The 27,915-nt window shown below is 41.6% G+C and overlaps 1 protein-coding gene across 3 annotated transcripts in view; it reads right to left on the bottom strand.

The window, feature by feature from the left end:
* Positions 1-7,408: 7,408 nt before the first annotated feature.
* anp32b (acidic (leucine-rich) nuclear phosphoprotein 32 family, member B) overlaps positions 7,409-27,915 on the bottom strand; it is a 61,448-nt gene continuing 40,941 nt past the window's right edge. For all 3 annotated transcript variants that reach the window (XM_073048470.1, XM_073048469.1, XM_073048468.1), the window contains exons 2-7: positions 27,071-27,220; positions 18,361-18,483; positions 15,036-15,225; positions 13,315-13,433; positions 9,696-9,762; positions 7,409-7,980 (exon numbers count right to left, since the gene is read on the bottom strand). In XM_073048470.1, coding sequence (XP_072904571.1) covers positions 7,907-7,980; positions 9,696-9,762; positions 13,315-13,433; positions 15,036-15,225; positions 18,361-18,483; positions 27,071-27,220 — 723 coding nt within the window. In that variant the 3' untranslated portion in view covers positions 7,409-7,906. The remainder of the gene's footprint in view (positions 7,981-9,695; positions 9,763-13,314; positions 13,434-15,035; positions 15,226-18,360; positions 18,484-27,070; positions 27,221-27,915) is intronic.

The following is a 27,915-nucleotide window of genomic DNA, read 5'->3' as shown; positions in this document are numbered from 1 at the left end:
CTCTGACCCTATGTCACGTCTTTCTAAGATATAATTCCATCTCTTACCAACAGAGCCCCGCCACTGCCTGTGCCTTCCTGCCTATCCTCTTAATACTAAGAGTATCCTTTGATATTAAGCTCCCAACTATGACTTTCTTTCAGCCATGGCTCAGTGACGCCCACTGAGGTCAGCACAACATCATGGGCCTGTACTTTCTTATGTTCTAACAAACAAACCTACAGATGCTTGAAATCTAAAGCAGGAAATGCTGGAAATACTCAGTAGGTCAGGCCACATCTGCGGGAAGAGAAACGGGGTTAATGCTTCAGGTCTAAGAATCTTTGTCAGAACTGGGAAGGAGACAGCTTGTTAAATTGCAAAAATTGTTGGAAGGAGATATCTCTGATGGAGCAATGCTAGGTGACCATTATCCTGTGGATGAGTTAGAGAGTGAGAACATAAAACAGCAAAGGATATGTCCAGCCTGACCTACTGACCATTCTTCCTGCTCCAGATTTTGCAACTCCTACAACTTTTGCTTTCTAACTACTCCCATTCACTCACTGACCAGACAACCTTGATAAGGGCTTATCCCGATGGTGACCTGATTTTGTCCTATCAGAGGCATCCACTGTCCCTATATTTCCACCATTTTCTGTTTTTATTTTTCTTACCTTGTAATCTTTATTTTACAATAAACTCTCCTTCAGTATTATACAGAGATGTTGATGATTTATTCCTTTAGAGGAGGGGTAGGAGCCCAAGGATACAGATTTAAGGCATTTAGGGAGATGTGGGAAATGAGAATTTTTTTTTTTGAAAATACACCAGTTACAATGGTCTGATCCGGTCCCTGGAGCATCTATCATTAGAGAATTAAAATGCATACTTAAAAACAAAGTAATTACAAGCCCTGGGCAAAGACCAAGGGGAACATAGAATGAATTTAACAGGGTTTTCTCAGAAATATGATGGGCCAAATGGCCTCTTCTAATGAAGTATCATGGATCAATTAGTGAAAGCAGGGGAAGAATTTTACTGGAATGAAGTGCTAGTAACTTCAAACATTAAGTGTTGATGAAGTGTGACATTATTTTCATACAACTGAATACTTGTATCATGTTGTTCATAAATAAAACAAGGTGATTACTCCTACTTAGCTGCAGCAATTATCACTTTTCCAGTGAGGATTATTGCATGGTTACACATGGAGAAGATGAGATATGTAGAAAAGGAGATTAATTAACACCTGCTCCTTTAAGATGTCACCTCACAAACCAGGGCAGGCATCGCTTGAAAGACTCCCCTGCTGTTTTTGACACAAGGCTCTCCAAGACCCATATGAGTTATTACTAAATAGAATCATGCTACAAGAAATGTAACCAATGAGTCGTTACCAAATAGAATCATGCAAGATGAACGACCTCCTCTGCTCTCTCACACGCAATACAAAAGAACTTCCATTTTGGAGGTGTTTTTGTTCAGACAAGACATTAAACAAAGGCCCTGCCTCTTCTCACAAGTGCACATAAAAAGATCCCGCAGCACTATTTTGTAAGAATGGGGAGATTCTTCCCAATATTGCAAATGTTTATTCCTTACACAGAAGGTACAAAACTTTGAGAACGTGTACTCTAAGAGAGCTTCCATCCCAGTGTTATGAGTCTTGAATGGACCTCTGAAAAGAAAAAGTTGAACTCTCAATCTCACAATCTACATCATCATGGTCCTTGTACCTTATTGTCTACCTGCACTGCATTTGCTCTGTAATTGTAACATTATATTCAGGATTATGTATTGCCTTCCCCTTGAGCTACCTTGACATTGTAATGTGAATGGCATGAGAAATACTTTCTCAGTGCAAGTCAGTGGAACAAAAATAGACCAATTACTCAGCTACAAGTACTTCATTACCTGTTAAGCTCTTTCACACTGCCTGGAAGTGCAATATAAATGGAAGCACCTTTCTAATATTGTGGCTTCCTACTCTTGGAAATATGTTGGTTTCACTAACGTTCCAGCTTCCCTAAATTGACTGTTTTCTTTAAAGAAAGAGGCAGAAAATAAAAGTTGATTAGACAGAGAGTTGGAGTCATGCAAGGCAGGTGTGAGATGAACTTGTATAGGTAATGCAGCACTGCATTGCAACAGCAGCTACATGTAGCACACCTGGTACCAGGGAGAACCTGCTCACAAAGGCACATTAACAACTTGAGGAATATCCTGATCAAAATCAACATCAACGGACATGCACATCAAGATCAGAGAAATGAGAACCCAGTGACTGATGAATGAATCGAACTGCTGGGTGGATGCCTGGTATGCTCTGCCAGAGATGGTGATGGAAGCAAACACAATAGTGGTGTCTAACAGCCATTTAGACAGTCATACAGGAACTGGAGGGTAGACCACATGCTGGCAGATAGATTTAGTTTAATTTGGTATCACGTTTGGGATAGACTTCATCAGCCAAAGGGACTATTCCAAAGTTCCATGCTTCATTGGAAGGTCTGAAACTGAGCCACAAACGTTTGGATAAACCAATAGGTTTTAAGATGCATCTAAGAGCAATGCAAGGAAGCAGACATATTTAGGGAGGGAATTCCAGAGCTTAGAAGCTGCATTGCTTTTGAATGTCAAATTAGAATAAATTAAATTTAGGGATGATTGAGAGCCCAGAACTGTAATAACAAAGATCTTGAGCAAAATTCATAATTTTGTTTGGCCTTAGTGAAGTTATTGAATTCTGTAACAATCCTAATAGCTACTTTCACAGGAGTAAAATTGTCACATTTACTTCCCCCTCCTTTCCTGCAGAAGAACATCGAGGATTACCTTGTATCAAAGTGATGCTAAAGATCCCATCGACATGGCTTCGAGTATGTTTAATCAAAATTACTGCTTCAATCATAGATATTGTTGAGATAATTACACACACCTGTGCATGCAGGAACACACACAGTATTCTGTATGTAAGACAATCAAAATAAGCCCTAAACACAAATCTCTCCAAAACATTCTTGCAGAAAGAATTGAACAGGTGCATGTACTTTTTTACATTTTAAGCTCTGGTGTGATTATTAACAAATGCACTTTGAAGTTTACAACCTGCTATCCGAACCATAAATAGTAGATGCAAATCCATTTGCAATTTTCAAGGAAGATATATATATATTTTCTACACATATAAATCATTTCTTCCCCAACAATAATAAATGCTGAATACACATCATGTTTATTTTGTCATGGAGAGCACTTTCTCTATAAGCCAATTTAATCAACGAATATTCCAAGCAATAAATCAAAAATATTTTACACATCTTTACCAGACTTGAGTCTGTAAACACGCATCTTCCTCCCGTGCCTATTAATTTGGAGTTATCCCAGGGCATTGTTACCTTGCTCATTTTCTTTAAGCTCGCATTAGCAAATGAGCAGGATAACGTGCTCCAAATACAACTCTGTTTGCAATTTCCACTCAAACAATTCAGCAGAATATTTGGAAATTTGCTTACCCAATCTGGAAAGGTTTCTAGATTGTAAAGGGGAGCAGAGTGATCAAGCTACAATTTTTACTTTGCTAAGGACTGGTATCGTTTAAATACTACACTTAAATCGTGCAACTAGGAAATCAGTCTGCTTTCTTTTTAAGACTGTTCTGAGATTATTCTTATGCACTATTACTAATCACATGGCAATGCCACCAACTTATCAGCTCTTAAGCTCCTTTTATGGCATGGACCCAATAGCACCATGTACCAAAACTTTCAAAACATTCCTATGCTAGAACATACTAAACACAGAAGTGAGAGTCGTTAGTAATAATGACTGTAATGCCTTTGTTAATTTTTATTCTTTAGCTAACATCACTCAAGAAATAAGACATTTTATTTAATGCTTGTGGGAGCTTTGTGTATACAAGTAAGCTACTGCATTTGTCTATGTAACAATGGTCACATTTCAAAATTAATATATTGGTTGCAAATCTCTTTGGCTCATCCTGAGATTAAAACAGTTTAAACATTTTTTTTTAAATTTTAAGAACTGCATAATAAAGTTATTCGTTCCACAATGAAGGGAATTGAAAAACGCAAGGAGGATAACATTCTGATTTTTAGAGTTTATAAATTTCTTCCTTTAGATACATGACATTCTAGATTTAAAAACTTGACTTTTAGCACCCATGGGAAACATCTCGACATCCCCTACATCACTCCTCCATGCATCAAAACTCCAACCAAACTAAACAATAGTATTCAAACTCAGAAAAAAAGAAACAACAAATGCTGGGATCTAGATAAACACAATGCAGTAAGAACTCAGTGGGTCAATCAGCATCTGTGGAGACAAATATTGCAAGTCAACACTTCAGGCTGATACTCTACATCAGGACCCCAGGACTGCATCAGACCCTAATGCAGGGTCTTAACTCAAATGGTCAGCTTTTGCCTCATCTAAGGAAGGATGTACTGGCATTGGGGAGGGGTGGACATTCCTGAAAATGATCCTGGGAAGGAAAGGGTTAACACCTGAGGAGTGTTTGATGGTTCCGAGCCTGTACTCACTGAGGTTTAGAAGAGTGAGCAGGGATGTCACTGAAATCTATCAAATATTGAAAGCCAAGATAGAATGAATGTTTCCTATAGTGGGGGAGTCCAGGACCAGAAAGCACATCCTCAGAAAAGAGGGGCATCTATTTATAGCAAAGATGAGAAGATATTTCTTCAGCCAGAGGGTAGTGGACCTGTGGAATTCATTGCCACAGACGGCTGTGGAGCCCAAGTCATTTGGTATATTTAAAGTGAAGTTTGATAGCTTCTTGATTCTTGATTCAAGGACATCAAACGTTAGAGGGAGAAGGCAGGAGAATGGGGTTGAGGGCATTAGTAAATCAGCCATGATGGAATGGCCAAATTCTGCTCCAATATCTTATGAGTTTATTGTCCATGAATGCTAATTTAAATACTGAGTTTGTGTTCAAACTCATTCTGACTCATTCCAAACATCACATTTGGAACCCCAGCATTCTCCCTCCTAAATCCCTTATTCGTATTAACTATAGAACTTATGGCCACAATTGATCCTCTTGACTAGAAGGTTCTGAGTTCAGGTCATACTCCAGAGATTCCACAAAATTCCTGGCAGACATTCAGATGAGCTGCTAAGCCAGATCTGCTTTCTCAAGTGAAGGGACAAAATCATACTGTAATATTTGTTAATGAGCAGGGGAACAGCCTTCTACCCTTGGCAATGCTGATCACTCAATCAAAAATGAAGTCTGCGTTGCTGTTTTATGGGAACTCCACGCTCACAAATCATCTGATATGTATCTTGCAAGTGTAGTTAACTTCTAAACTACTTAACTGGTCGGAAATTGCTTTGGGATGAAAGGTGCTTTTACAATGTGAGTCTTTCCTTAGTGAGGAAAGTGTGGAGGCTCTAAGGAAATTCCCAAGGCCAAGATCAAACATCAACAGCTGATCAATGTGCAGTACATCCTGTCGGCATTTTGAGTCAAGTCTGAGAACAGACACTCTCTGCAGGAGTTCGGTAAAACTTCCTTCGCCCTGCTTATGGTTTACTGAATTAGACCCCTATTCAAACGTTGGGTAAAGGACACAGCTATATTAGCAGAAATCTATTTATTTGTGTGTGTTTCTCCTTCCACAGATATTACCTGACCAACTGAATGCTGGCAACTTTTTCTGTATTTATTTCAGATTTCAGATCTTCAATTTTTTTGTTTATTTTGCCCTCTGAAAGTGTTGGGATCTTCATGAGCAAAGCACTCTTATTTTTTAAGATACCAATAATGGGGATAAGCTACAAGTTTCAATAAAGATGAATTACTGAGGTGACCCAGGTTGAATTGTTGACCCTAACAGACATATCCTGCTCAATTGACTTGTTACTGGGCACAGATCCCTGAGTGTTTGGGAGACCGCTGAGAAGTCCGCACTACCACTCCTGCAAGATGTGTGTTTTTTTTAAAGAAATGATATCATAAGAATAAAACTAGAAACAGGAGATGACCAAACAGTCCTCTGTACAATTTAATATAACAGGATTATTCCTCTGCTCCACTTTAATCATCCAGTCATCTTATCTACTAATTCAGCTGGTGTTAAAAGAAATTCTGTATTACATAAACTTGAAAATTAAGAAACCACACCCTCCTCAGAGATTGAGTATTTCAGAATTCTATAGCCGAGAGGGATGTGAAAGCTAGATTATTTGGGTTATTTAAGAGGAAACATACAGAACATTTTTCAAAGCATTAGATTAGTAAATTGAAGACTCATAATATAACTCATAGTTATTGGCTCATAAAAGGAGATGGGGCTCGGAGCAGGCCGGCCTTGATCATACTAAAAATGGTGGGGCAGACTTGAGGGGCCAGAGGGCCTATTCCTGCTCGTATTTTCTTGTGTTCCAAGTACAGTGCAAAGCAGAACAAAGGGACCATGACGATGCACTGTGAAGGGTGATCACGTGCTCTCCACCATTAACACTGATTGTGGCAACCGGTGTTTATCAAGTCACAAGCGCACGCATCAAGTCCAAGGCACAAGAGTCGCTCCCCGAAATAAACCCAATTTTAAACAATGCAAAAAAAAGGCCACAACATTTACAAGTATATCATGACCAGCAAGAACAGCATTAAAACTAGACACAAATCAACTGAACATACAAAATACTGAGCCAGAGTGGGTGGGGTTTTAAGAGAGGCAAGAGGTAGCAACCCTATGGGACAAGTTCCAGTAGGTACTTTTCCCAGGATGATACGTAGCTGAGAACAGGTGGAATAATTCATCACACAGAGGGTTGAGAATGGTTCGAACTACTGTGAATCCTCAGCCACTGAGTATGTTTGAGGTTGAGACTGATGAGATCTTTGGATGCTCAGAGCTTTAGGGAAAATGCATTTGAGCCTGGGAAGTGGAGTTAGGAGAAAGGGTCAGCCATGATCGTAAAACGCAGACAGAGCAAGCTCACCCACTCTTTAATTTTTTCTGCTCTTACAGTTATGTCCCCTAGTGGGCAGTGGTGAGTCAACTTCAACTTTAATTCTCCAGGACAACCATCCTCAGGCAGTCCTATTGAGCATCTTTCTGAGATTGTGTTCCTCTTTTCCTGATTTTTCTTTGTCCTTCCTGTACCTCAAATGGATGCTCAGTCCTGTTTTAAGAGCTCAGGTTTCCCAAGGACTCTTGATGCACAAGTCTTGACTATCTGGCTATGCTAGGCATCACTTTGTCCCCTTATTCACATGGATGGGCAGATTTTGAGCAGAGGCACAGACTCTAGGTTACACCAGGAGTCTGGAATCCCATCTACTTAGGGATGCCACCGTGCTTATTCCCATTCCCACCAAGATAGCTACCTTCCACACTAAAAGCCCAGAAACTGAACTTAAAAATGAATAGGCTTTTTAAAAGAAACCATTTATTAACTTTCCAAAAACTGTTAGTTTAGAAACATCTTGCATTTGTAAATAACACCCAAAATGGTATTGCAATGTAGAACAAATCCAAAATTTTAAGATTTTATTTACAAAGCTTTTGACTTACATAAAGATCAATGCTATAACCTCTCTGTAACAGGCAGCCATTTTACAAACATGACTATCCAAATCACTTCATCTGTTCTTGTTGCTATGGTAATAGTCTTAGCAGGAAACCTAAGAAACCCCAACATCATAAAAGCACTGGACCAAATTCTACCCAGTTTTACTACTCCATGGAATATCGATTAACTGCATTATAAATACATGGAATGTCAAGACAGTGACAACTGCTGGCTCAGTGATATTCAGTGCTGTGATGATACCCAGCAATTGCCAATCTGGGGTAGGGCTCAAGAGGGGCAGGAAGGGCAGTAGAGCCCATTGAGTACTAAATAGTCTTTCAGGTCACTTGGATTCCTAATCATCATCTTCTTCCCCTTCATCGTCTGTGTCTCGTTTTCTTTTCTGTCCTTTTGCACATTCATCTTCATCTGTAAAATGACAGCAAAGTTTTTCAGCCATGAGCTTCAGGTCAACGTATTTTACTGAATACCCGCATAGCACTTTAACTGAATACTCTGTATTCTGATATTGCTTTCCCCTTATCGGAGCTCAGTGTACCGATGTGATGAACTGATCTGTATGGATGGCATGCAAAGCAGTTGTTCACTGTACCTCAGTACATGTGACAATAATAAACCAACTTATCATTTGTTACCACATACCTCACAATATGGGGTGGCACGGTAGTGTAGTGGTTAGCTCAACGCTTTACAGTACCAGCGACTCGGGTTCAATTCCCACCACTCCCTGTAAGAATTTTGTATGTTCTCCCTGTGACCACATGGGTTTCCTCTCACATTCCAAAGACATTCCGGCTTGTAGTTTAATTGGGCACCGTAAACTGTCCTGCGTTGGGCTAGGATTAAAATCGGCAGTTGCTGGGCAGTACTAATTGAAGGGGAGGGAGAAAGTGAAGGAGGGATGGATGGATATCTTTGCTTGCTGCTTCAAACAGCTATCCATTAAAATGTGGCTTAGCTACTTTCACAAAGCAAATGTTAGCCCTCAACTAGGTTTATCATCACAGCACAGATTTTGGAATGGTGTCACGGTCAAGACTAGGGGTAAAAGTTAAAATAAACTGAATGGTATCAGGGTTGAGAGACTCAAGAGCAGCACACTGGCACAATCAGGAGAACTGCTGCCTGATAGAACATGTTCTGCCTCGTAGAGGTCCATGAACAGTGGTGCTCCGCAGCTATCTGTTCTGGGTCTCCTACTCTTTGTTATTTTATAAGATGACTTAGAAAGTGGAAGGGTGAGTTAGAAAGTTTGCAGATGACAAAGGTTATTGGTACTATACGTAGTGCAGAAGGTTGTCATAGGCAGTAATAGGACATTGACAGGATGCAGGGCTGCATTAAGAAATATCAGATGGTGTTCAATCTGGAAAAGTGTGAAGTGATACAGGTACTCTCTGGAAGGTCAAACTTGATGGCAAAGCACAATGTTTATGGAAGGATTCTTAACAGTGGGGAGGAACAGAGGGATATGGGGTTCATGCCCATAGATCCTTCAGAGATGCCGTACAAGTTGACAGGATGGTTAAGAAGGTCTTTGTTAGGCAGGGATTGAGTTCAAAAGCCATGAGGTAATGTTGCAGCTCCACAAAACCACACTTGGAATATTGTTTTCAGTTCTGGTTGCCTCATTATAGGAAGGGTGTAATAGGGTGCAGAGGAGAGTCACTGGGATGCTGCATGGATTCAAGAGCACGGTTTACGAGGGAATGTTGAGCGAGTTGGGGCTTTGCTCTGTGGAGTGAAGGAGGATGAGAAGTTTCTTGGTAAGATAATAACAGGCATAGATTTTTGAATTTGAGGCTAAAACTGATAGAACTTTGAATTCAAGTGCAAGGATTAGTTAGAAAGTGAACAAGGGTGAAAGTTATCTGAGAAGGGTGGAGTTGGCACGAGGAGACATGTGATTGGATTTGGGAACCAGGTACGACGTTAACTTTCAGAGGAGAGCTGGGAAATAACTGAAGAGAAATCTGCAGGGTTACAATGGAAAAAAAACTGGTGGATTTGGACTAAGTGGAGAAATTCAACAAGAGCTGACATCGGGGGGGGGGGGGGGGGTGAATGACTTCCTTTGTGTTGTATATGGTCTACAGGTGAAGAAAAAGAAGTGTGGTTAATACCTTCATCCTCATCCTCCTCCTCTTCATCCTCCTCTTCATCAATTTCTCCGTCTTGTCCATATCCCTCCTGCAAAACACAGAGCAGTATTTCAATTACAAAGCGTCTCAACTGGGCCTACGAGTAACCTTATGGGTCCCACCTTCAACCTTATCCAGTCCCTTCCTACTCCTTTGAACATGATATCCCCTGGACTTGGTTACTAAGAGCAAGGGAGTCCTTCACTCTGCTCTGGTTCGTATTTTCCATAAAATTAGCATCAAAAAGGGCAGAGATCAGATGGTCATTGCCACGTTGCTATATGTGAGATCACGCTGTGCATATATTAGTTTCCAATTTGCAAATTCCTTTACTGTCCAGAGTGCACGGGAACTGAAGAAATTTAAGCCTCCCTCCTTTAAGGCTCTGGAAGCATCAATAAGCACCAAATAACAATACAGCATTGTTGTTTGGCACTTCCTGAGCATGGTCTCAAATGTGCAAAGATGCTCAGCAATTAAATAAACCATCTCAGAGTAAAATAAAATGCATACTGGCTCGCTGTGGATCAATTTCAAGATCTGGTTACCCAAAAACTACTCAAGTTTGCTGATGACACAACTGTTGTAGGCTGAATCACAGATGGTGATGAATCAGCATATAGGAGGGAGATTGAAAATCTTGCTGAGTGGTGCATAACAACTGCTTCTTACTCAATGTCAGCAAGACCAAGGAGCTGATTATTGACTTCAGGAGGAAACCATAGGTCCATGAGCCAGTCCTCATTGGAGGATCAGTTGTGGAAAGGGTCAATAACTTTAAATTCCTTGGTGCTATTATTTTGGAAAAGCTGTTCTGGGTCCAGCACATAAGTGCAATTACAATAAAGAACAGCAGTGCCTCTACTTCCTTAGGAGTTTGCGAAGATTCACCATGAGATCTAAAACTTCGACAAACTTCTATAGGTGTGTAGTGGACAGGATATTGACTGGCTGCATCACAGCCAGGTATGGAAACACCAATGCCTTTGATCAGAAAATCCTACAATAAGCAATGGGTACAGCCCAGTCCATCACAGGTAAAACCCTCCCCACCATCGAGAACATCTGCATGAAACACAGTCACAAGAAATCCATCGTCAGAAACCCTCAACACCCAGGTTATGTTCTCTTCTCTCTGCTACTATCACGAAGGTGGTGCAGGAGCCTCAGGCCTTACACTATCAGGTTCAAGAATAGTTATTGCCTCTCAACCATCAGGCTCTTGAACCAAACGGGACAACTTCACTCGACCCATCATTGAAATGTTCCTGCTATTTATAGCTTATTTATTTATTATTATTTCTTTCTTTTTGTATTTGCACAGTTTGTTGTCTTTTGCAAACTGGTTGAACTCCCAGGTTGGGTGGTCTTTCATTGATTTTGTTATGGTTATTATTCTATAGATTTTTCGAGTATGCTCGTAAGGCAATGAATCTCAGGCTTGTATATGGTGACATACATGTACTTTGATAATAAATTTATTTTGAATTTAGCAGCTGGTGTGGAAACAATATCGAAATGTACAGGCTTCCCTCACTCCAAAGTTACTGAAGGAATTTTCCCTCTAAGCAGCCAAGCTCAATAAACAATGTTGATTGAAAAACCACACTGCTCAGATACATCCATGAGGTGGCCTTGTAGAAATGGCAGACATTCCACTTTGGGCCAAGGAATGTTTCTGTGCCCTGATTTACCATAATATGGAATTAGTTCACAATGTCTGAGATAATAAGGCCCATTACACATGTACCACCTACTGGTTATGCCTCTCTATTAACGGGCAAGCACAGATATTTTCTTCAACCCTCTGTTGAAGGTCAGTATGCTGTCTGTTCCCCAATGTCCTACCAGATCAGAACATCAGCTGTGCAAAACAGTTCTCGAAACTCTTGGTGGAGGGCACGTGGGTGAACATCTCTTCCTCCCACCAACGGAGACATAATAACCCCGTCTCCTCCCACTTTGGGAACGAGAGCAGCACTCTTATCTAGAGTATAGTTATTAGTAACAGGCACCAGGCAGATGGCAAAGGAAATTCCACAAGTGGCTATTGATCCTCACCAATTGTCACAAATGCACCATGGAAAGCATCCAATCTGAATGCACCCCTGCTTAGTATAGCAACTGCTATGCCCAAGACAGCAAGAAAATGCACAACTGTGGACACAGGCCAGTCCTTCATGAAAATCAGCTGTCTCTCCATGGACTTTCTACTGGTTCATCCAACATAACCAAAGAACTCCCCCCCCCACCCCAATCATTTCCTTTTCTTCCCACTCCCAAAGGGTAAAAGATAAAAACTGCTTGAAAACAAACAGTTCCAGGTGCAAGGACAGCTTCCATCCCACTGTTGCAATTCACTTGAACGAACCTCTTCTATGATAAAGATGAATTCTTGATCTCTCAGTCTACTTCGTTGTGGCCTTGCACCTTGTCTGTCTACACTGCATTTTCTTTGTAATTGTAACACTATATTTTGCTTGTTACTGCTTTCCCCTGTACTACTGTGATTTACTAATGTAGAGAACGATCTGTTTGGATGGTATGAAATAACATTTTCACTGTATTTTAAAACGTGACAATAATAAACCAGTTATCAACAAAAGAGTTGCAGCCACAAAGTTATTCAAATGGTAGGGACAATTTGGAGGGGTCAGTGGTCTACTTCTGGCTTCTACTCACATTCAACTTTACTGCTCACTTCGGATTAGGAACACTACTCAAACTCAGGAGGCTTCATCCACTTTTCCTTCAGCCCGGAGCAGCTAGCAAATATACTGCAGACTTCCCCAAAGTCCATTCCCTCAGGCTGCACTTAGATCCTTAAAGAGACCTCCTTGGCAATTCTGTGATAGACAGCTTGCTTGCAAGTACTCATGCAGCAGGAAAAAAAAAGCATTCTTCCCGCAAAATATGATTCTTTAGGTCCAGCAACGTCGGATCACCCAAGAGCTCTTTTCCACTTCACTCCCATCACTGTACTACATGTTAAATTAGTGGCATTTCCGATAGATGGAAAAGCACTGCTTGTATAGTCCTTCAGGAGTTAGCTAAGAGTGGTGAGATCTTACAGCACACTGCTTAACAGTGCTGCAATGATTGCAACACTGTCAGTTTTAGCAGATAATTACACAGGAAAGCCCTGTAACACTGCTGATGAACCTTGCCATATGAATACATGTTATCTTCACAAACTGCATTCGAGTTACCCACAAAGCTGCCAAAAGAATGGTCTAGGCTGACGAGTTTGGTCTTCTAAAACTTGGAAGTGCAAATGTTTACATTGATTTGTGGGATGTGCTGGAAGTGATACTTTGGAAAGCTGAAAGGGACACAGTGTGTCAGATAGATGCCTTCTCTGACTGTTTCTCTTTAACCACTAGCTGGTGTGCATTGGTTAAACTTCCAATGACCGAAGTAATGGAAAGTACAAAATTTCCTTTACTTCCAATATTTTTTGACAAGCTTTATTTGCTTGTTAAATAATAAAAATATTAAAAATACAATTAAACACTTCAGACTTTTAAAAAGCTATGATTACATAGAAAATACTAAAAGCCAAGCATATAGGAATCTGAATTCCACACTGTTGAATCCTTACCTCTTCCTCTGCACTGATTTCATCTTCGTCATCTTCTCCTTCTTCATCTTCATCCTCCTCATCGTCAAGCTCTTCTTCTCCATCTTCCTCCTCATCATCTTCCTCCTCTTCCTCACCTTCTGTAAACGATAATTTCAAAGCAAAACCCCCTATGAATATTCCATGCAAACATTTATTTTGAACCTTGGGTCTTTCTAACCCATCCACAATAGGCAGTGTGTTCTTACTTCAACTTCCCAGAAAGTAGATTATCCAAAACATCTCATAGGCACTTTAATCCCTCCATTTTCACACAATGCTCTCCACTGGTTAGATTTGGAGAATGGAAGGGTCATCAAGAGAGGGAGGGGTACAGCATAGATTCAGGTCTTTCGGCCATCAAGTCGAAGCCAATCATCATCTATCCATGCTCCTTGGAGCAGCGAAGATTAAACAAAAAAATACAACAGAACTGTTTAAAATTATGAAGCCCAACACCATCCAACACCAAGCATCCTATGTTAATTGATGGAGTTCACTGATAATCTAATTTCTGGGTGGAAGTGTCAGGAATCAAAGAGCAGATATTGCAAAAGAACGAAAGGGAAGATTAAGAGAATTTTTTGTTAATAAAGAACCTTGTGATTTGGAATGCATTGTCTAAAGGGGCAACTGGTGCTGATTTGCCAAGGTCTTTACCAAAGGGAAATGGATTTTTTAAATTTAGAAAAAGAAGTGTTACAGGGAAAGGATAGGTGAGATGGGACTAGTTGAAAGCGTTTTCAAAGAGGCAGCACAAGTACTGTGGGCTGAATAGCCTCACTATGTAATACTATTAAATAATCTTTTGGAAGTTTATTTCTGCATTAGATGTTCCCATCACAGTGTGACAGTAGGATTTCCTCTTAGAAGAACAGCACCTCATATTGCACCTGGGTAGTCTACAGCCTAACAGCGTGAACACTGAATTCTCCAATTTCAGTCACACTGCTCTTTTTCTCTCTACTCCCAATTTACTCAGTAGAAACTCATCTACCCCAAACCCCCATTACTCTGTTTCTTTCCCCTCCTCCACTCATTATATACATACCACTCCCTTAATCAATTACATGCTCCATCTTCCTTTCCCATCATCCGCAGCTTTTGTTGTCTCCAGCTAAAATCTGTCAGCTTCTGTCAGTATTTCCACTCTTCTCTCCTCCACCTGCCTCTCACAGCAAAGACAAGGGCTCAAGCCACTTTATGCAACTGCCCAGGGAGAGGTGTGAAGAGTCCAGCACTCCACCACAGTGTCGGTGGTGGGGCAGCATGGCATCCATGCTGGAGTCGGTGCTGCCCCCAGTGGCTGCTCGGCAGAAGACAGGTTGCATTGTGTTTGACTGCAGACTGCTGCAACATTCATGGATTCAGGGACTTGAGATGATAATTTGCTTGTGTGAGACTGTATTTTGCTATCTTATTTACATGTGCAATATGTGCCTTGTGCTGTGTATGACTTTTGGCACTGTGTTTTGAACCTTAGCCCTGAAGTAACGCTGTTTCGGTTGGCTGCATTCATGTATGGCTGAATGACAATTAAATTTGAACGTGACCTCTCCTCACCTGAATCCACCAGTTCTTGTTCCATCCTTTCCCCTCACCTCTTTAATACTGACCATCTCCCCTCTACTCTTTTAGTCCAGGTGAGGGGTCTCAACCCTCACTGTCAACTGCCAAATGTCCCTCATCTTGTCCATTATTACCTTCATCATCCTCATCATCATCAGCGCCATCTGCTTCCGCATCAGAGTCGGGAGCCTCCCGGTCTTCCTGGTCGTAACCGTCGAGGTACATGAGCTGTGGGAGGAGCTTGAATACACTCTCTCTGTAGTCATTTAGGTTCGTCACCTCACAGTTAAAAAGGTCTAGACTCTTCAAACTTTCCAGCTTTTGCTGCAAATAAAACATTGTACACTGTTTAATAAGAATAAGAACATTCTGGCCATCTCATTCATGTCACTGGCAACCTTCTACCCGAACAGATACCCAGATTCCCTTATGATATAAAAGGAGCCCAATCAGACCATCGAGCTTAGCTCGGCTCTCTGGGCAATCCCATTCACCCATTTCTATTCCCGTCTCCATCATGTTTAATCAAACTTCCATCTCCTCTCCAATATCCCTTAATGCAACCACTCCTGAGGAAAATGAGTTCCACACTCTTATCCAGTTGTGGAAACCTTTCTCCCAAGTTCCTCATTGTGTTTACAGACTATCCTACATTCACAGACCTTGGGTTTGATGGCCACATTAAGTAAAACGTTTCCACCTAAAGGACCCTGAAATTGATAGGGTGGTGTGTGGCATGCTTGCATTTATTAGTTGAGGAAATGAGTTCAAGAGTCAAGAGGTTAAGCTGCAACTTTATAAAACTCTGGTTACCCTGCATCTGGAGCACTGAATTCATTTCTGGTTGCCCTATTATAGGAAGGACTTGAGGCTTTGGAGAGGGTGCAGAAGAGGTTTACAGGATGCTGTCTAGATTAGAGGGCACTTGCTATGAGGAGAGGTTGTACAAACTTTAGTTGTTTTCTCTGGAGTGGTAGAGGCCAAGGAGAGATCTGAAATATATTTATAAGATAATGAGGGACACAGATAGAACAGTCAGCAGGTATAATTTTCCACCAGATAAAATATGTATAATTCTCGAGGACATCCACTTAAAGTGAGAGGAGAGAAATTCAAAGGAGACAGGCCAGGCAAGTTTTTGTTTAAACAGAGAGTGATGGGATGCACCACCAGGGTGGTAGTGGAAGCAAATGTGATAGAGGAATTTAAGAGGCTCATAGTTCACAACATGAATATGTAGAGACATTATGGGATGTGGACGGGTAAACAGACGGGACTAGTTTAGTTATGTTTTTCATTGCTTTTCAAACCATTTTGGCAAACATTGTGGGCGAAAGAGTCAGTTTCTGTTTTGTACTGCTCCATATTGTAACTCCTTCTAAATAAGATTTCTGTTGGGCCACTCTTCAGCCTTCTTTCTACAGTTTATTTAACAATGGCACTTGACTGATACGCAATGAACTGTACAGGAGACGGCTGAGAATATAGGCACTGATAGTACACTCTACGGGCACACAAGTCTTTGAAAGGATGCTCCAACTGATATAAATACAATCCTGAATAATTCCAAAAGTGCTGAATGATCTAAACATTCTTTCACCTCACTGATCACGTTCCAGTGTTGTCAATTTAAACCAATAGTTCAAAAGATTCAAACTATGAGAGTTTTTTCCAACCTGTTAGCCTCTAGTTTGGTAACTTTTCCTATTTAAGTGAATTAATATGGATTTTAGTGAATTAATATGGATTTCTTAAAAAGGCAGATATAGAAACCAGCAAAAAAATGACAGGTTAGAAACAAAAAGCAAAGCAAGAAAGCAGGCACCAACATGTAGAGGAACATAACTTATGTATGAGAAGCGAAATGACACGGGGGGGGGGGTGGGGGGAGAGAGGAGAGACGGGAGGGGGAAGGGGAGAGGGGGAGAGAGGTGGGGGAGGGGGAGAGGAGGTAGAAGGAGGAAGAGGGAGGGGGGAGAGAAAGAGAAAGAACTGCTGAGAGGTGGACAACAGTTTAATCGATCCATTGGACAGAGGGATAGGATGAACTTGAAATGACACCATGCTTTTTGGGAACCCAGGATCTTATGACTTACAATTAAGCACAATAAATATTTTTTCTGTTGCAATATCAAAAACATACAGCAAAAGGTATGTGCAGCAAGATCCCATAAACAGCAGTCTGACATTGGGAAGATTATCTTTCAATGATGTTGATTAAGGTTTAATATTGGTCAGGACAAAGGACAGAATTCCCCTGCACATCATTAAAATAGCTCCATGGGATCTTTACAGGGCAAACTCTTCCTTCAAAAAGCAATTTAGTTAACAATAGCATTTGACTGAAGCACACAGGTAGTAGCCCTGAATACAAGCGTTTGACAGGGCAGTCAAAGCCTATGTTTCAAGACGCACCCCCCCCACCACCCCCACTGAACCAAGTCAGCCTACGTCCTGGGTTTGAGACGTCAGGGGAAGTGTGCTTTCAGTTTACAGTTAACTGCAAGTCTTCAAAGGGTGCAAAGTGAAATAAACTAAATATGAATTACAGTGATTTGAAGGTGTATTACTAAGCAATATTTCCTCAATCTGATTATCTCAAACTGTTTCTAGGGTAACAGAGCTGGGACTGCACAGCACAGGAAACAGCCCATCAGCCCACCGTCTCCATGCTGACATTTTTGCCTATTTGGGAGACAAGCGTGTTCAGCATACTGGAGTTGATAGCTACGGTCACTGGTTCGATCCTCGTCATATTGGCTTTGACATGTACACGATTCTGTGACAGGTGACGTAGCGATAGTTAGTAGTGTTAGTCCATTGCCACTCACAAGGGAGGAGTTCACACACTGTACAAACAGGATTTATCAATAAAGTTCAGTTGAGTAACCTGCTTGCTGGCATCCTGGTGTGCTCTGAACTATCCCTCAATAACAAACACACCAGGTGATAAATCACTTTTACATCAACCTTGTTAGCACTCTCACCTTTGTGATCTGTATACGCTACAGCTAGTGACGGAGAGAGTAAATTAGAGAATGGGGCATTGGGTGCAATTGGGTGAACTGCTTTGTCCTGAGGTCATTTGACATTTTGGAGCTGCATCCTACAGCCTAGTGGAGAAGATACCAACATGTTCCTGATTTTTTCCCCTTGTGGAGATTATTTACCATTCAGACATCCCAGGGGTTGAAATGGTAACAGAAAAACTAAGGTAAAGTGCTACGAGTCAGTGATGCATGATCAGATTTTATTGGACAGAATGCATCTATATTTAGAACTATGCAGGTAAAATATTTTGGGTGAACATTCATCAAAGACTTGACCAGTTTCCAAATTCTGCTGACCTTTTTTTAAAAATAACACAGCAAGCTACAACGAATCCACGGGCAGCAAGTCCACGCATAATAAACATGCACGTTGGGGTTAAACATTGTAAATGAGAAAAGGATGAGGTACCAGAGGCTCCAATGTGCTGATGTCTTTCAGTTTATTTCCACTGAGATTTAGGTGTGTGAGATTTGGAAGCTTCTCCGCCAAGACGTCTAACCCTCCAGAAATCCTGTTGTCGCTTAGTTCGAGCTGAAATTTAAAAAGAAATGTTACACAACTTCAAAATTAATACTTAATAATTAATTAGGTGTCTTGGTGACTTCCTGCAAAACATTTTGGGGAAATACTGAGCCACACAAGGATAGGGCAGCATGGGCAAAGAAGTTCTAAACGGCGAGAGGGAGAGAGATTTAGGAAGGCAGTTCCGGAGCTCTGGGGCTAGGAAGCAGAAGGGACAGCGGTTAACAGTAGAGGAATTAGGATCAAGGATGCACAAAAGGAGATTACTTGGAGTGTTAGGGGATGTAGAGCTTGACACATCCAAGAGATAGGATAGGGTGAGGAGAATATTAGAAAGGAAGGACCAGGATTTTTTAACCAGGTTATTACCAGACCAAGGACAAGTGTGGGCCAGCAAGCACACAGTACTGGCCAATGGTACATTAAACAGGATAGTTCAGTTCAGAGAAACTATATTTGATTGGGATGAAAGGTTGATGTAAAAATAAAAAAGTATTAGAAAGGAAACCGAATCAGAAACTCAATTCAGGCTCCTGATAGTCTGCTTCATCAGGTAGAGCAGGGGCTAGAAAGCAGAGGGGACAGCTCTACCATGGTGAGGTGCTCCCGATGCGTTCTCCTCTGCATTGGTGAAGCCTGCAAATCTGCTGTGGTCATCTATTGTACGCAATGCTCCCAATGTACCCTTTATAAATTGGGGGACCACTTCGTCGAGCGTCTCCGCTCCATCCACCAAAGGCAGAACTTCCCGGTGGCTAAACATTTTAATTCCAATTCCCATTTGTGTTCTGACACTTACGTCCATGGGCTCCTCTTGTGAGGCAAACCACAGAGTGGAGGGGCAACACCTTGTATTCCGTCTGGGTAGCCTCCAACCTGACGGCGTGAACATCAATTTCTCCTTCCAGTAAAATGTTCCCCTACCCCTCTGCCTTCCTTCTATTTCCCACTCTGTCTCCCTCCCTCTTCTCATGTGCCTATCACCTCCCCCAGGTACCGCCCTCCTTCCCTTTCTCCTATGGTACACTCTCCTCTCCTATCAGATTCCTTTCTGTCCAGCCCTTTACTTTTTCTTCCCACCTGGCTTCACCTATAACCCTGCTTGCTATCCTCATTCCCTCCCCACTCCTCTTCATTCTGGCACCTTCCCCAATCCATTCCAGTCCTGAGGAAGGGTCTCAGCCCAAAATGTTTCCACGGATGCTGCCGCAGCTGCTGAGTACATCCAGCATTTTGTGTGTTTTGAGGAGGGACAGGTGAAACAGAAGAATTAGGTTCGAGGATGCACAAGAGGCCAGGACTTGGAGGGTTTACAGATAGAGGATGCTGAGCAGCACAGAGGTGACCAAGAGTCGACGGAGGAAACATGCCTTTCTTCCTGACTTAGGCAGGTGGAAAATATTAGTCCACAAGGGGAGGATATGAACAGCTTGTTCAGCAAAAATATTATTCTCTATTCTTTCCTGAATGGTTTGGTGCATTGCCTTTAGAATTTATCTCTTGCTTCAGGGCTCCACTGGATTCTAGTGACTGTGATCGAACCATTCAAATGAAAACACTTTCTCCCCCTCAGCAGGAGTACATTATCTGCTTTTAAAAAGGGAATGGTAGATGTTGAAAAGCAAAACATGGTACACGTTAGAAATATGTAAGGAGATGGGAAACGCTGGAAATACTCAGTGGGTCGGGTAGCATATGTGGAGATAGAGACAGCATTTCGGGTTAATGAGTTCCCATCCATTCTGGCATCAGAATGTCAAACCCAATCACAGGACTGGATTATACTGAATACAACCTACTGTGTGCATCCCACACCAACATCATAATCTCCAGCAACCTCAAGGCCTCGGTTCCATGGGCAGATCAGTGACAGACAGTGCTCTAGGGAGTGTATCCCAGACCTCATTTCCATCGGGGTCCGAACAAGCACCCAAGGCAAAGGTTGACTTTGAAGGCAACACACCAAGCCATACAGAAGCAAAATTTAAAAGAAACATTAATAAATTTCTATAATTTCCTCTCAGTTTGAAATTATTTCCCACCCATACAAGGAAGGTTACAAATGAACAGTCTGTTGCGCTGACTTTACTTGAACTGGTAGTCAGACATTCAAAAACAGTTGAAATCGATATAATAATTTTTTTTTAAAACAGTAAAATTTTGAAAACTTTAAACTACTGCTAATTAAAAATATATATACTGTGAAACAAAGGAAAATAAGCAGCTTTGCAAAACTTAGGTTTTTACTGAGAAACCCAGTCTAATTGAATAGGACTGTGTGAGATAAGGAATGCATCCCAATTGGGTGTTAAATCTATCTCCAGCACCTTCTATACTTCAGCACTGCAACGTTCAGGCTTGCCAAGTCAAGGTTGCACTAACACTCTCCACAGAATAGTCAGCTTCAGGATCATCTGCCCGTTTCTCTCTTCAATAAGTCCATAAAATATAGGAATAGGATTAAGCCATCGAGTTTGCTCCTCTATTCGATCATGGCTGATTTAGTTTCGCCCTCAAACCCATTCCCCTGTCTTTTCCCAATAAACTTTGATTCCCTTACTAATTTAGAAACCTATTAACCTTCACAGCTGTCTGGGGCAATGAGTTCAACAGATTTACCACTCTCTGGTTAAAGAAATTCCTCCTTGTATCAGTTCTAAAGGCATGCCCTTCTATTCTGAAGCTGTACCCTCTCGTCCTAGACTATCCCACTATTTGAAACATCCTCTTCACATCCACTTTATCTTGGGCTTTCAACATTCAATAAGTTTCATTGAGAACCCCCCCCCCCCACACCCATTCTTCTAAACTCCAGGAAGAACAGGCTCACAGCCATCAAATACTCCTCTTATGCTAGCCCTTTAATTCCTGGGATCATTCTCCTCTACCTTCTCTGGAGCCTCTCCAATGCCCGCATATCCTTTCTAAAATATGTGGCCCAAAATTTTTCACAGTACTCTAAATATGGTCTGTAATCCTTGTTTTTTATATTCTAGCCCTCTCTGAATGAAACCTCATTGCATTTGCCTTCTTTACCACTGACTCAATCTGCAAGTTAATCTTTAAGAAATTCTGCACAAGGACTCCCAAGTCCCTTTGTACCTCTGATTTTTAAATTTTGTCCCAGTTTAGAAAATAGTCTAAGCCTTTATTCCTTCTACCAGTGCACCATTTTCTATTTGCCATTTCTTTACTCTCTTGGAAGGAATAACATTGCATTTGCCTTCCATCGGCAAGTTAACCACTAGGTGTCCCATGTCCCTTTGCACTCCCGCTTTCTGAATTCACTCCCCATTTAGAAAATAATCTGCTCCTTTATTCATTCTACCAAAGTGCATGGCCATACACTTCCATCTGCCATTTCTTGCTCATTCACCTAATCTGTCCAAGCCCTTCTGCAACTCCCTACGTCCTCAACACTACCTGCCACTCCACCCATCTTCATATCGCCTGTCAACTCGAGCGATGAAGGCAAACAGCATGGGAGGTAGAATAAAATAAGATCTGCTAATGGGAATAAATTAATACAGAATGGGAGATGATTAAATAGAAATGTGGCTCAGTTGGGATGAAAAGTGGGTTTTATGCTGCAAAATTCAGCACAAATTTTGTGTTCAACAGTAATAGGCCAGGCTTAGTGGCAATCAAAATCTGCATCACATAATTTCACTTTGAGGTATAAGGGCCTGACACAAAAAAAAAGCCTACAATTTTTCGATCAATTGTGGCATTTCCCTTCTGTTGACATATGTAGTCAGATTACTCATTATTTCTTGTGCTGCTCAGACATTCAGGAAGAATAATTCAACATGGTCTTACCCTGCTGTTAAAATCCTACCACTATCACTGAGGGAAATGCTACATTTTGGGCTATTTCCAAAATCTGATGTCTTAATTACAACACAGAAGTAAATGCTCTATCAGCATAAAATTATACATTTGCAGCTTTTCTTTACAGAGCTTTCATATTTCCACAGTTCTGTGGCTGGTGTGTTCACTGAAATCTTTAACCTCTCTCTTTGGCAGTCTGAGGTAACCACACAGAGAGTAGCAACAACGTTGTAAAAATGGGATTGGGTCTGGGGAAAGGGAAGGTTGAAAATAAGACTTAGTTGGCAGTAGATCAAGTGAGAGGTTTATTTCCTCCAAATTCATTTGCTCCTGCATCTTCCTCTCACACCCATTCCCTTCAGTCCACTGATGGTAGCCATGTCATCGGCTGCTTCTGCAGTATATTGCTAAACCTCCATCTCTCTAACATGTTTACCTACTTTAGGATGTTCCTGGAAGTACGGAAGAAAAGGCTGCACAGGTCAGGACTTTATTCCTTGGAATGTCAAAGATCGAGGGGAGATTTGATAGAGGATTACAAAATTATGAGGCTACGGATAGGGTAAATGCAAGAAGGTTTTTTTCCACTAAGGTTCGGTGGGACTACTAGATGTCATGGTTTAAGGGTGAAGCGTGAAAAGTTTAAGAGAAACATGAGGGAAAAGGTCTCCACTCAGTGGGTCATGAGAGTGTCGAACGAGCTGGCAGTGCTTTGTCTGCGTTTAAGTTGAATAAATACATGGATGGCAGGGGTTTGGAGGGCTATGGTCCAGGTTCAGGTTGATGGGACCAGGCACCTTAAATAGTTTGGCATGGACTAGATGGGCCGAAGAGCCTGTTTCTGAGCCGAACACTATCACCTCCTTATGCAATTGGATCCTCAATTTCCTCATTTGTACCCTCCAGTCAGTTTGGATTGGCAACACCATCTCCTCCATCTCATCAGCACAAGGGCACCTCAAGGCTGGATGCTTAAAGCCCCTGCTCTACTCCCTTTACACTTATAACTGTGAGGCTAAGCACAGCTCCAATGCCATACTTAAATTTGCCGATGACACCACTGTTGTTGCTGGATCAAAGGTGATGACGAATCAGCATATAGGGGGGAGAATGAAAATCTGGCTGAGCTATGCCACAACAGCAACCTCTCGCTCAATGTCAGCAAGAGCAAGGTGCTTATTATTGACTTCAAGAAGAGGAAACCAGAGGTCCGTGAGCCAGTCGTCATCGGGGGTCAGCAACTTTAAAATCCTCAGTGGTATCATTTTCAAGGCTCTGTCCTGGGCCCAGCATTTAAGTGCAATTACAAAGAAAGCACAGCAGCAACTCTACTTCCTTAGGAGTTTGCAAAGATTTGCAATGACATCTAAAACCTTGGCAAACTTTTATAGATGTGTGGTGCAGTATATTGATTGGCTGCATCACAGCCCTTGAATGGAAAAGCCTACAAAAAGTCATGGATTTGCCCAGTCCATCATGGGTAAAACTCCACCCACCCTTGAGCACTTCTACGTGGAGCACTGTCGCAGGAAAGCAGCATCCATCATCTAGGGTCACTACCACCTAGGCCATGCTCTCTTCTCGCTGCTACCATCAGGAAGATGGTATAAGAGCATCAGGACTACACCACCACGTTGAAGAGCAGTTATTACCCCTCAACCATCGGGCTCTTGAACGAGTGGGGATAACTTCACTCACCTCCGTCACTCAACTGTTCCCAAAACCTATGGTTTCACTTTCAAGGACTCTTCATCTCATGTTCGTGATAACTATTGCTTACTTATTATTATTATTTCTTCTGATTTTTGTATTTGCACAGTTTATCTTGTGCACACTGGTTATTTGTCCATCTTGTTGGGTGCAGTCTGTCATTTTGATTCTATTGTGTTTCCTAGATTAACTCTGTATGCCCACAAGAAAACAAATATCATGGTTGTGTATGGTGACATAAAGGTACCTTGATAATAAATTTACTTTGAACTTTCTTGTTCCAAATATTTATTTAGCAAAAAGCTTTTGACATATTGTTTCAGCCACCTTAAGAGAACGTTATCACCACTGTGACGGTTGAAGGCCTGCAGGCGGCATTGAAATTGAACAACTGTCTAGGACGTGGTTCATAAAGACATTTGCTGTCATTGTCAATGTCCCATTAGTGCAGTGATCCTATCTGGTTTGAACATAGCTGTGAAGTAGCTAAATAAATCCCAGTTAGCTGACTGCAGGTTCACAGATGATGTGATTAACAGAGCAGTGCTTGTGCCAAACTTCTCTCATCCTACTCAGTACACGAGGAAAATTCCAAAGATTGCAACAAAGTGGACCACACAGAATGGTGCGAGGGAGCCAGAGCTGCTGTGGATTGAAGAAGCCCCAAAGCACCAGCTGTGTAAAATCATCAGCCTGGTCACCACTTTGATGCAAAGGAGAGTATGCCGTTCTGAAATTCAGCTCCAATGCAACAACTCACATTTATGTAGTATCCTTATACAGTGCTTCACAGGGAAATCTGCAAATTGCACACACAGCTACAAAAGGCATCTTGGAGTTTGGTAAATTAGAAGCTGCATCTTAAAGGAGGGAGACTGAGAGGCAGGAATGATTAGGGCTTTGACAGCCACACACTGAGACAAAAGAAATAGGAGACCGACCATATCCACTCTGAGTGACCAAGAGCAGCTTCAAAAGTGGCACTGCAGTGGTCTAACATTTCCAGTGACCCGAGCTTGATCTGGTACTCTTCTGTGTTGTTTGCATGTTCTTCCTATGGCCCTTCCCCTCCCAAATCCCAAATACATGCTGGCTAGTAAGTGAATTAGCCACAAATTGACCCGATGCAGGTGGCTATTAGAACGTCAGGGGTGGAGGAAATGCATTATAATTCATGGACTGAGAAGTATCTCAACAATACTTTGCAATTATATGCCACTGCTTCCTAGATAGATCAAAGGACTTGTACCTCCACAGCACCTTGTGCTTCAAAACCAACATTCTGACCACTTTGTAATACAATGGACTCTTTCTTTGTTCTGTGTTCCTTCTTGTATAATTTATGATTAATTTACATTTTTCTTGTAAATGTTGGTACCAGATATAATGTGCTTGTGGTGCTGCTGCAAGTAAGCTTTCCATTGTTCTTGTGAATATGACAATAGACTTGACTTCTAGGACTTGCAGACAAAATTGGAAGGGAAGGAGGCTTCCAATTTGTCAACACAAGATTTCCACAAATAACAACAAGATATGATCAATCATATTGCTTTTAAGAAGGTGGCAGGACAGGTAACCAGAAATCTGATTGAAGTTCAAAGCAAACTTTATTATCAAAGAACATATATGTCACCAAATACAACCCTGAGATTAATTTTCCTGGGGGCAAACCTCAGCAAATCTATAGAATAGTAACTGTAAAGAGGATCAATGAAAGATCAATCAGCATGCAGAAGACAACAAATTGTGCAAATGCAAATATAAATAAATAGCAATAAACAATGAGAACATGAGATATTGAGATAAAGAGTCCTTAAAGTGAGATCATTGGTAGTAGGAACATTTCAATGATGGGGCAAGTGTGTAGAGTTATCCCCTTTTATTCAGGAGCCTGATAGTTGAGGGGTAGTAATTGCTCTTGAACCTGGTGGTGCTCTTGTACCTTCTACCTAATGGTATCAGTGAGAAGAGAGCATGACCTGGATGGTGGGGATCTCTGATGATGGATGCTGCTTTCATGTCGATGAGCTCAATGGTTGGGAGGACTTTACCTGTGATTTACTGGGCCAAATCCACTACTTTTTGTAGGAGTTTCTGTTCAAAGGCATTGGTGTTTCCATACCAGGCCATGATGCAGCCAGTCAGTTCACTTCCCACCACACATCTACAGAAGTTTGTCACAGTTTTAGGTGTGATGCCAAATCTCCGTAGACTCCAAAAGCAGTAGAGGCGCTGCTGTGCTTTCTTCACAATTGCACTTACGCGCCAAGTCCAGGACAGGTACTTCCTAGGAACACCCTGAAGTAGGTAAAGATGCTAGACAGATGGAGGTTTAGCAATATACCGTAGAAGCAGCCGATGACATGGCTACCATCAGTGGAATGTAGGAAATGGGTGCGAGAGAAAGGTGCAGGAGCAAATACATTTGGAGGAGACAAACCTCTCACTTGCTCTACTGCCAACTAAAAGTCCTATTTTCAACCTTCCCTTTCCCCAAAGCCATTCTCAACTTTACAACGGTGTCCCTACTGTCCATGCACTGGAAGGAGACAAAACTGTTCTCCCTCCTGGTTTCATACTGGAGGGGCTTTCCAGACCCTTACCCATCATGACACAACGGCATCAATAATACACCAAATGGACAGCCAATCAGCTGTGCATCACTTGAATCAGGAAAATGTTGGCATTAATTCCCACTCCTAGCCCACGATAACACTCTCAATGGAGTCCTACGGATATGCTGCATCGGTAGGTTACCCAAATTTCACATTACTGTTTCAACTTTTAACTGTGCCTATAAGCACCCACAGTGACCACACTTCCAAACTTGCTCAATGGAAGCATGAATGCTTCTTGCTATAAATGAAAGTCTTTATTTCCTGATGTGATTCATTGAGTGTTTTTTGTAATACCTGGAGGCAAAGGTAAGGTGCTCATTAAAGATAAATGCATCATTCCTGAGTGTGGCGAGGCCAAACATTGACAAACACTATGTGGCCAAGATGCAACTTAAAGGCAATTTCCCCACTTCTGTCCAAAGGCTGATGACACTCACCTTTTTCAGTTTAGGAAGGCGAAGAAGGTTTGCAACGGATATAAGGCCAACATTTATCAAGCTGAGGAACTCCAGGTTCTCAAACTCTGCTGTCAGGCCTTCAATTTTACCCTCATTTGACCTGCAGTTGTCCAGAACAAGCTCTCGTACCTGGAACAGAACAATAATAAGTCAGCTTTGTACTGTGAGAGCAAAAGCCAAACTCTAAACCGTCCCTAAGGGTCAAAAGTCAAGACATGCATGATGAAATATTAATTTTTATCTGCCTTTAGATTAAATTTATTCTATAGAAACAGGTCATTCAGCTCTCTTATATGTGTCCATTCCCTGAAGCGACAGTTCAAATGCAGTCCCACTCTTACTAGGTAAACTGTATTGCTACTCCAAGGAAAATTAATCCTAGTGTTAGCAGTTAATCCCACTTTTGGTATTGTCTACATCACTTCCGTTAAGCAGTACTCAGACAAGTAGCACCACTGGTGCCATGATAATAAGAACCATACAACACAGTTGAACATTCAGCCCATTGTGGCTTTGCCAGCTCATTGGCAAAGTTTGATAATTAGTCACTCTCACCCATTCTGCCTCCCTAGGCATGTAACTTTCTTTCCCTTTTCAGGCTTATTGAATTTCTTTCATTTTCTACGATTTCCTCTCAGACAATGCACAGCAGATTATAGCATTTTAAAAAAAAATCTTCTCATCTACCCATATGCCTGATCATTTTGGCTTCTGTATGAGCCCTCTAATCATTGGTCACCCCACCACCCCTCAAATCTTCTCCACCAAACCTCTTCATAATATGTATATCTAACTAATCCCACAGCAAACACATTGTGAAACAG

The sequence above is a fragment of the Hemitrygon akajei genome, chromosome 6, assembly GCF_048418815.1.
Source record: "Hemitrygon akajei chromosome 6, sHemAka1.3, whole genome shotgun sequence".
Classification (NCBI taxonomy): domain Eukaryota; kingdom Metazoa; phylum Chordata; class Chondrichthyes; order Myliobatiformes; family Dasyatidae; genus Hemitrygon; species Hemitrygon akajei.
This window is presented reverse-complemented; position numbering and strand designations above follow the sequence as displayed.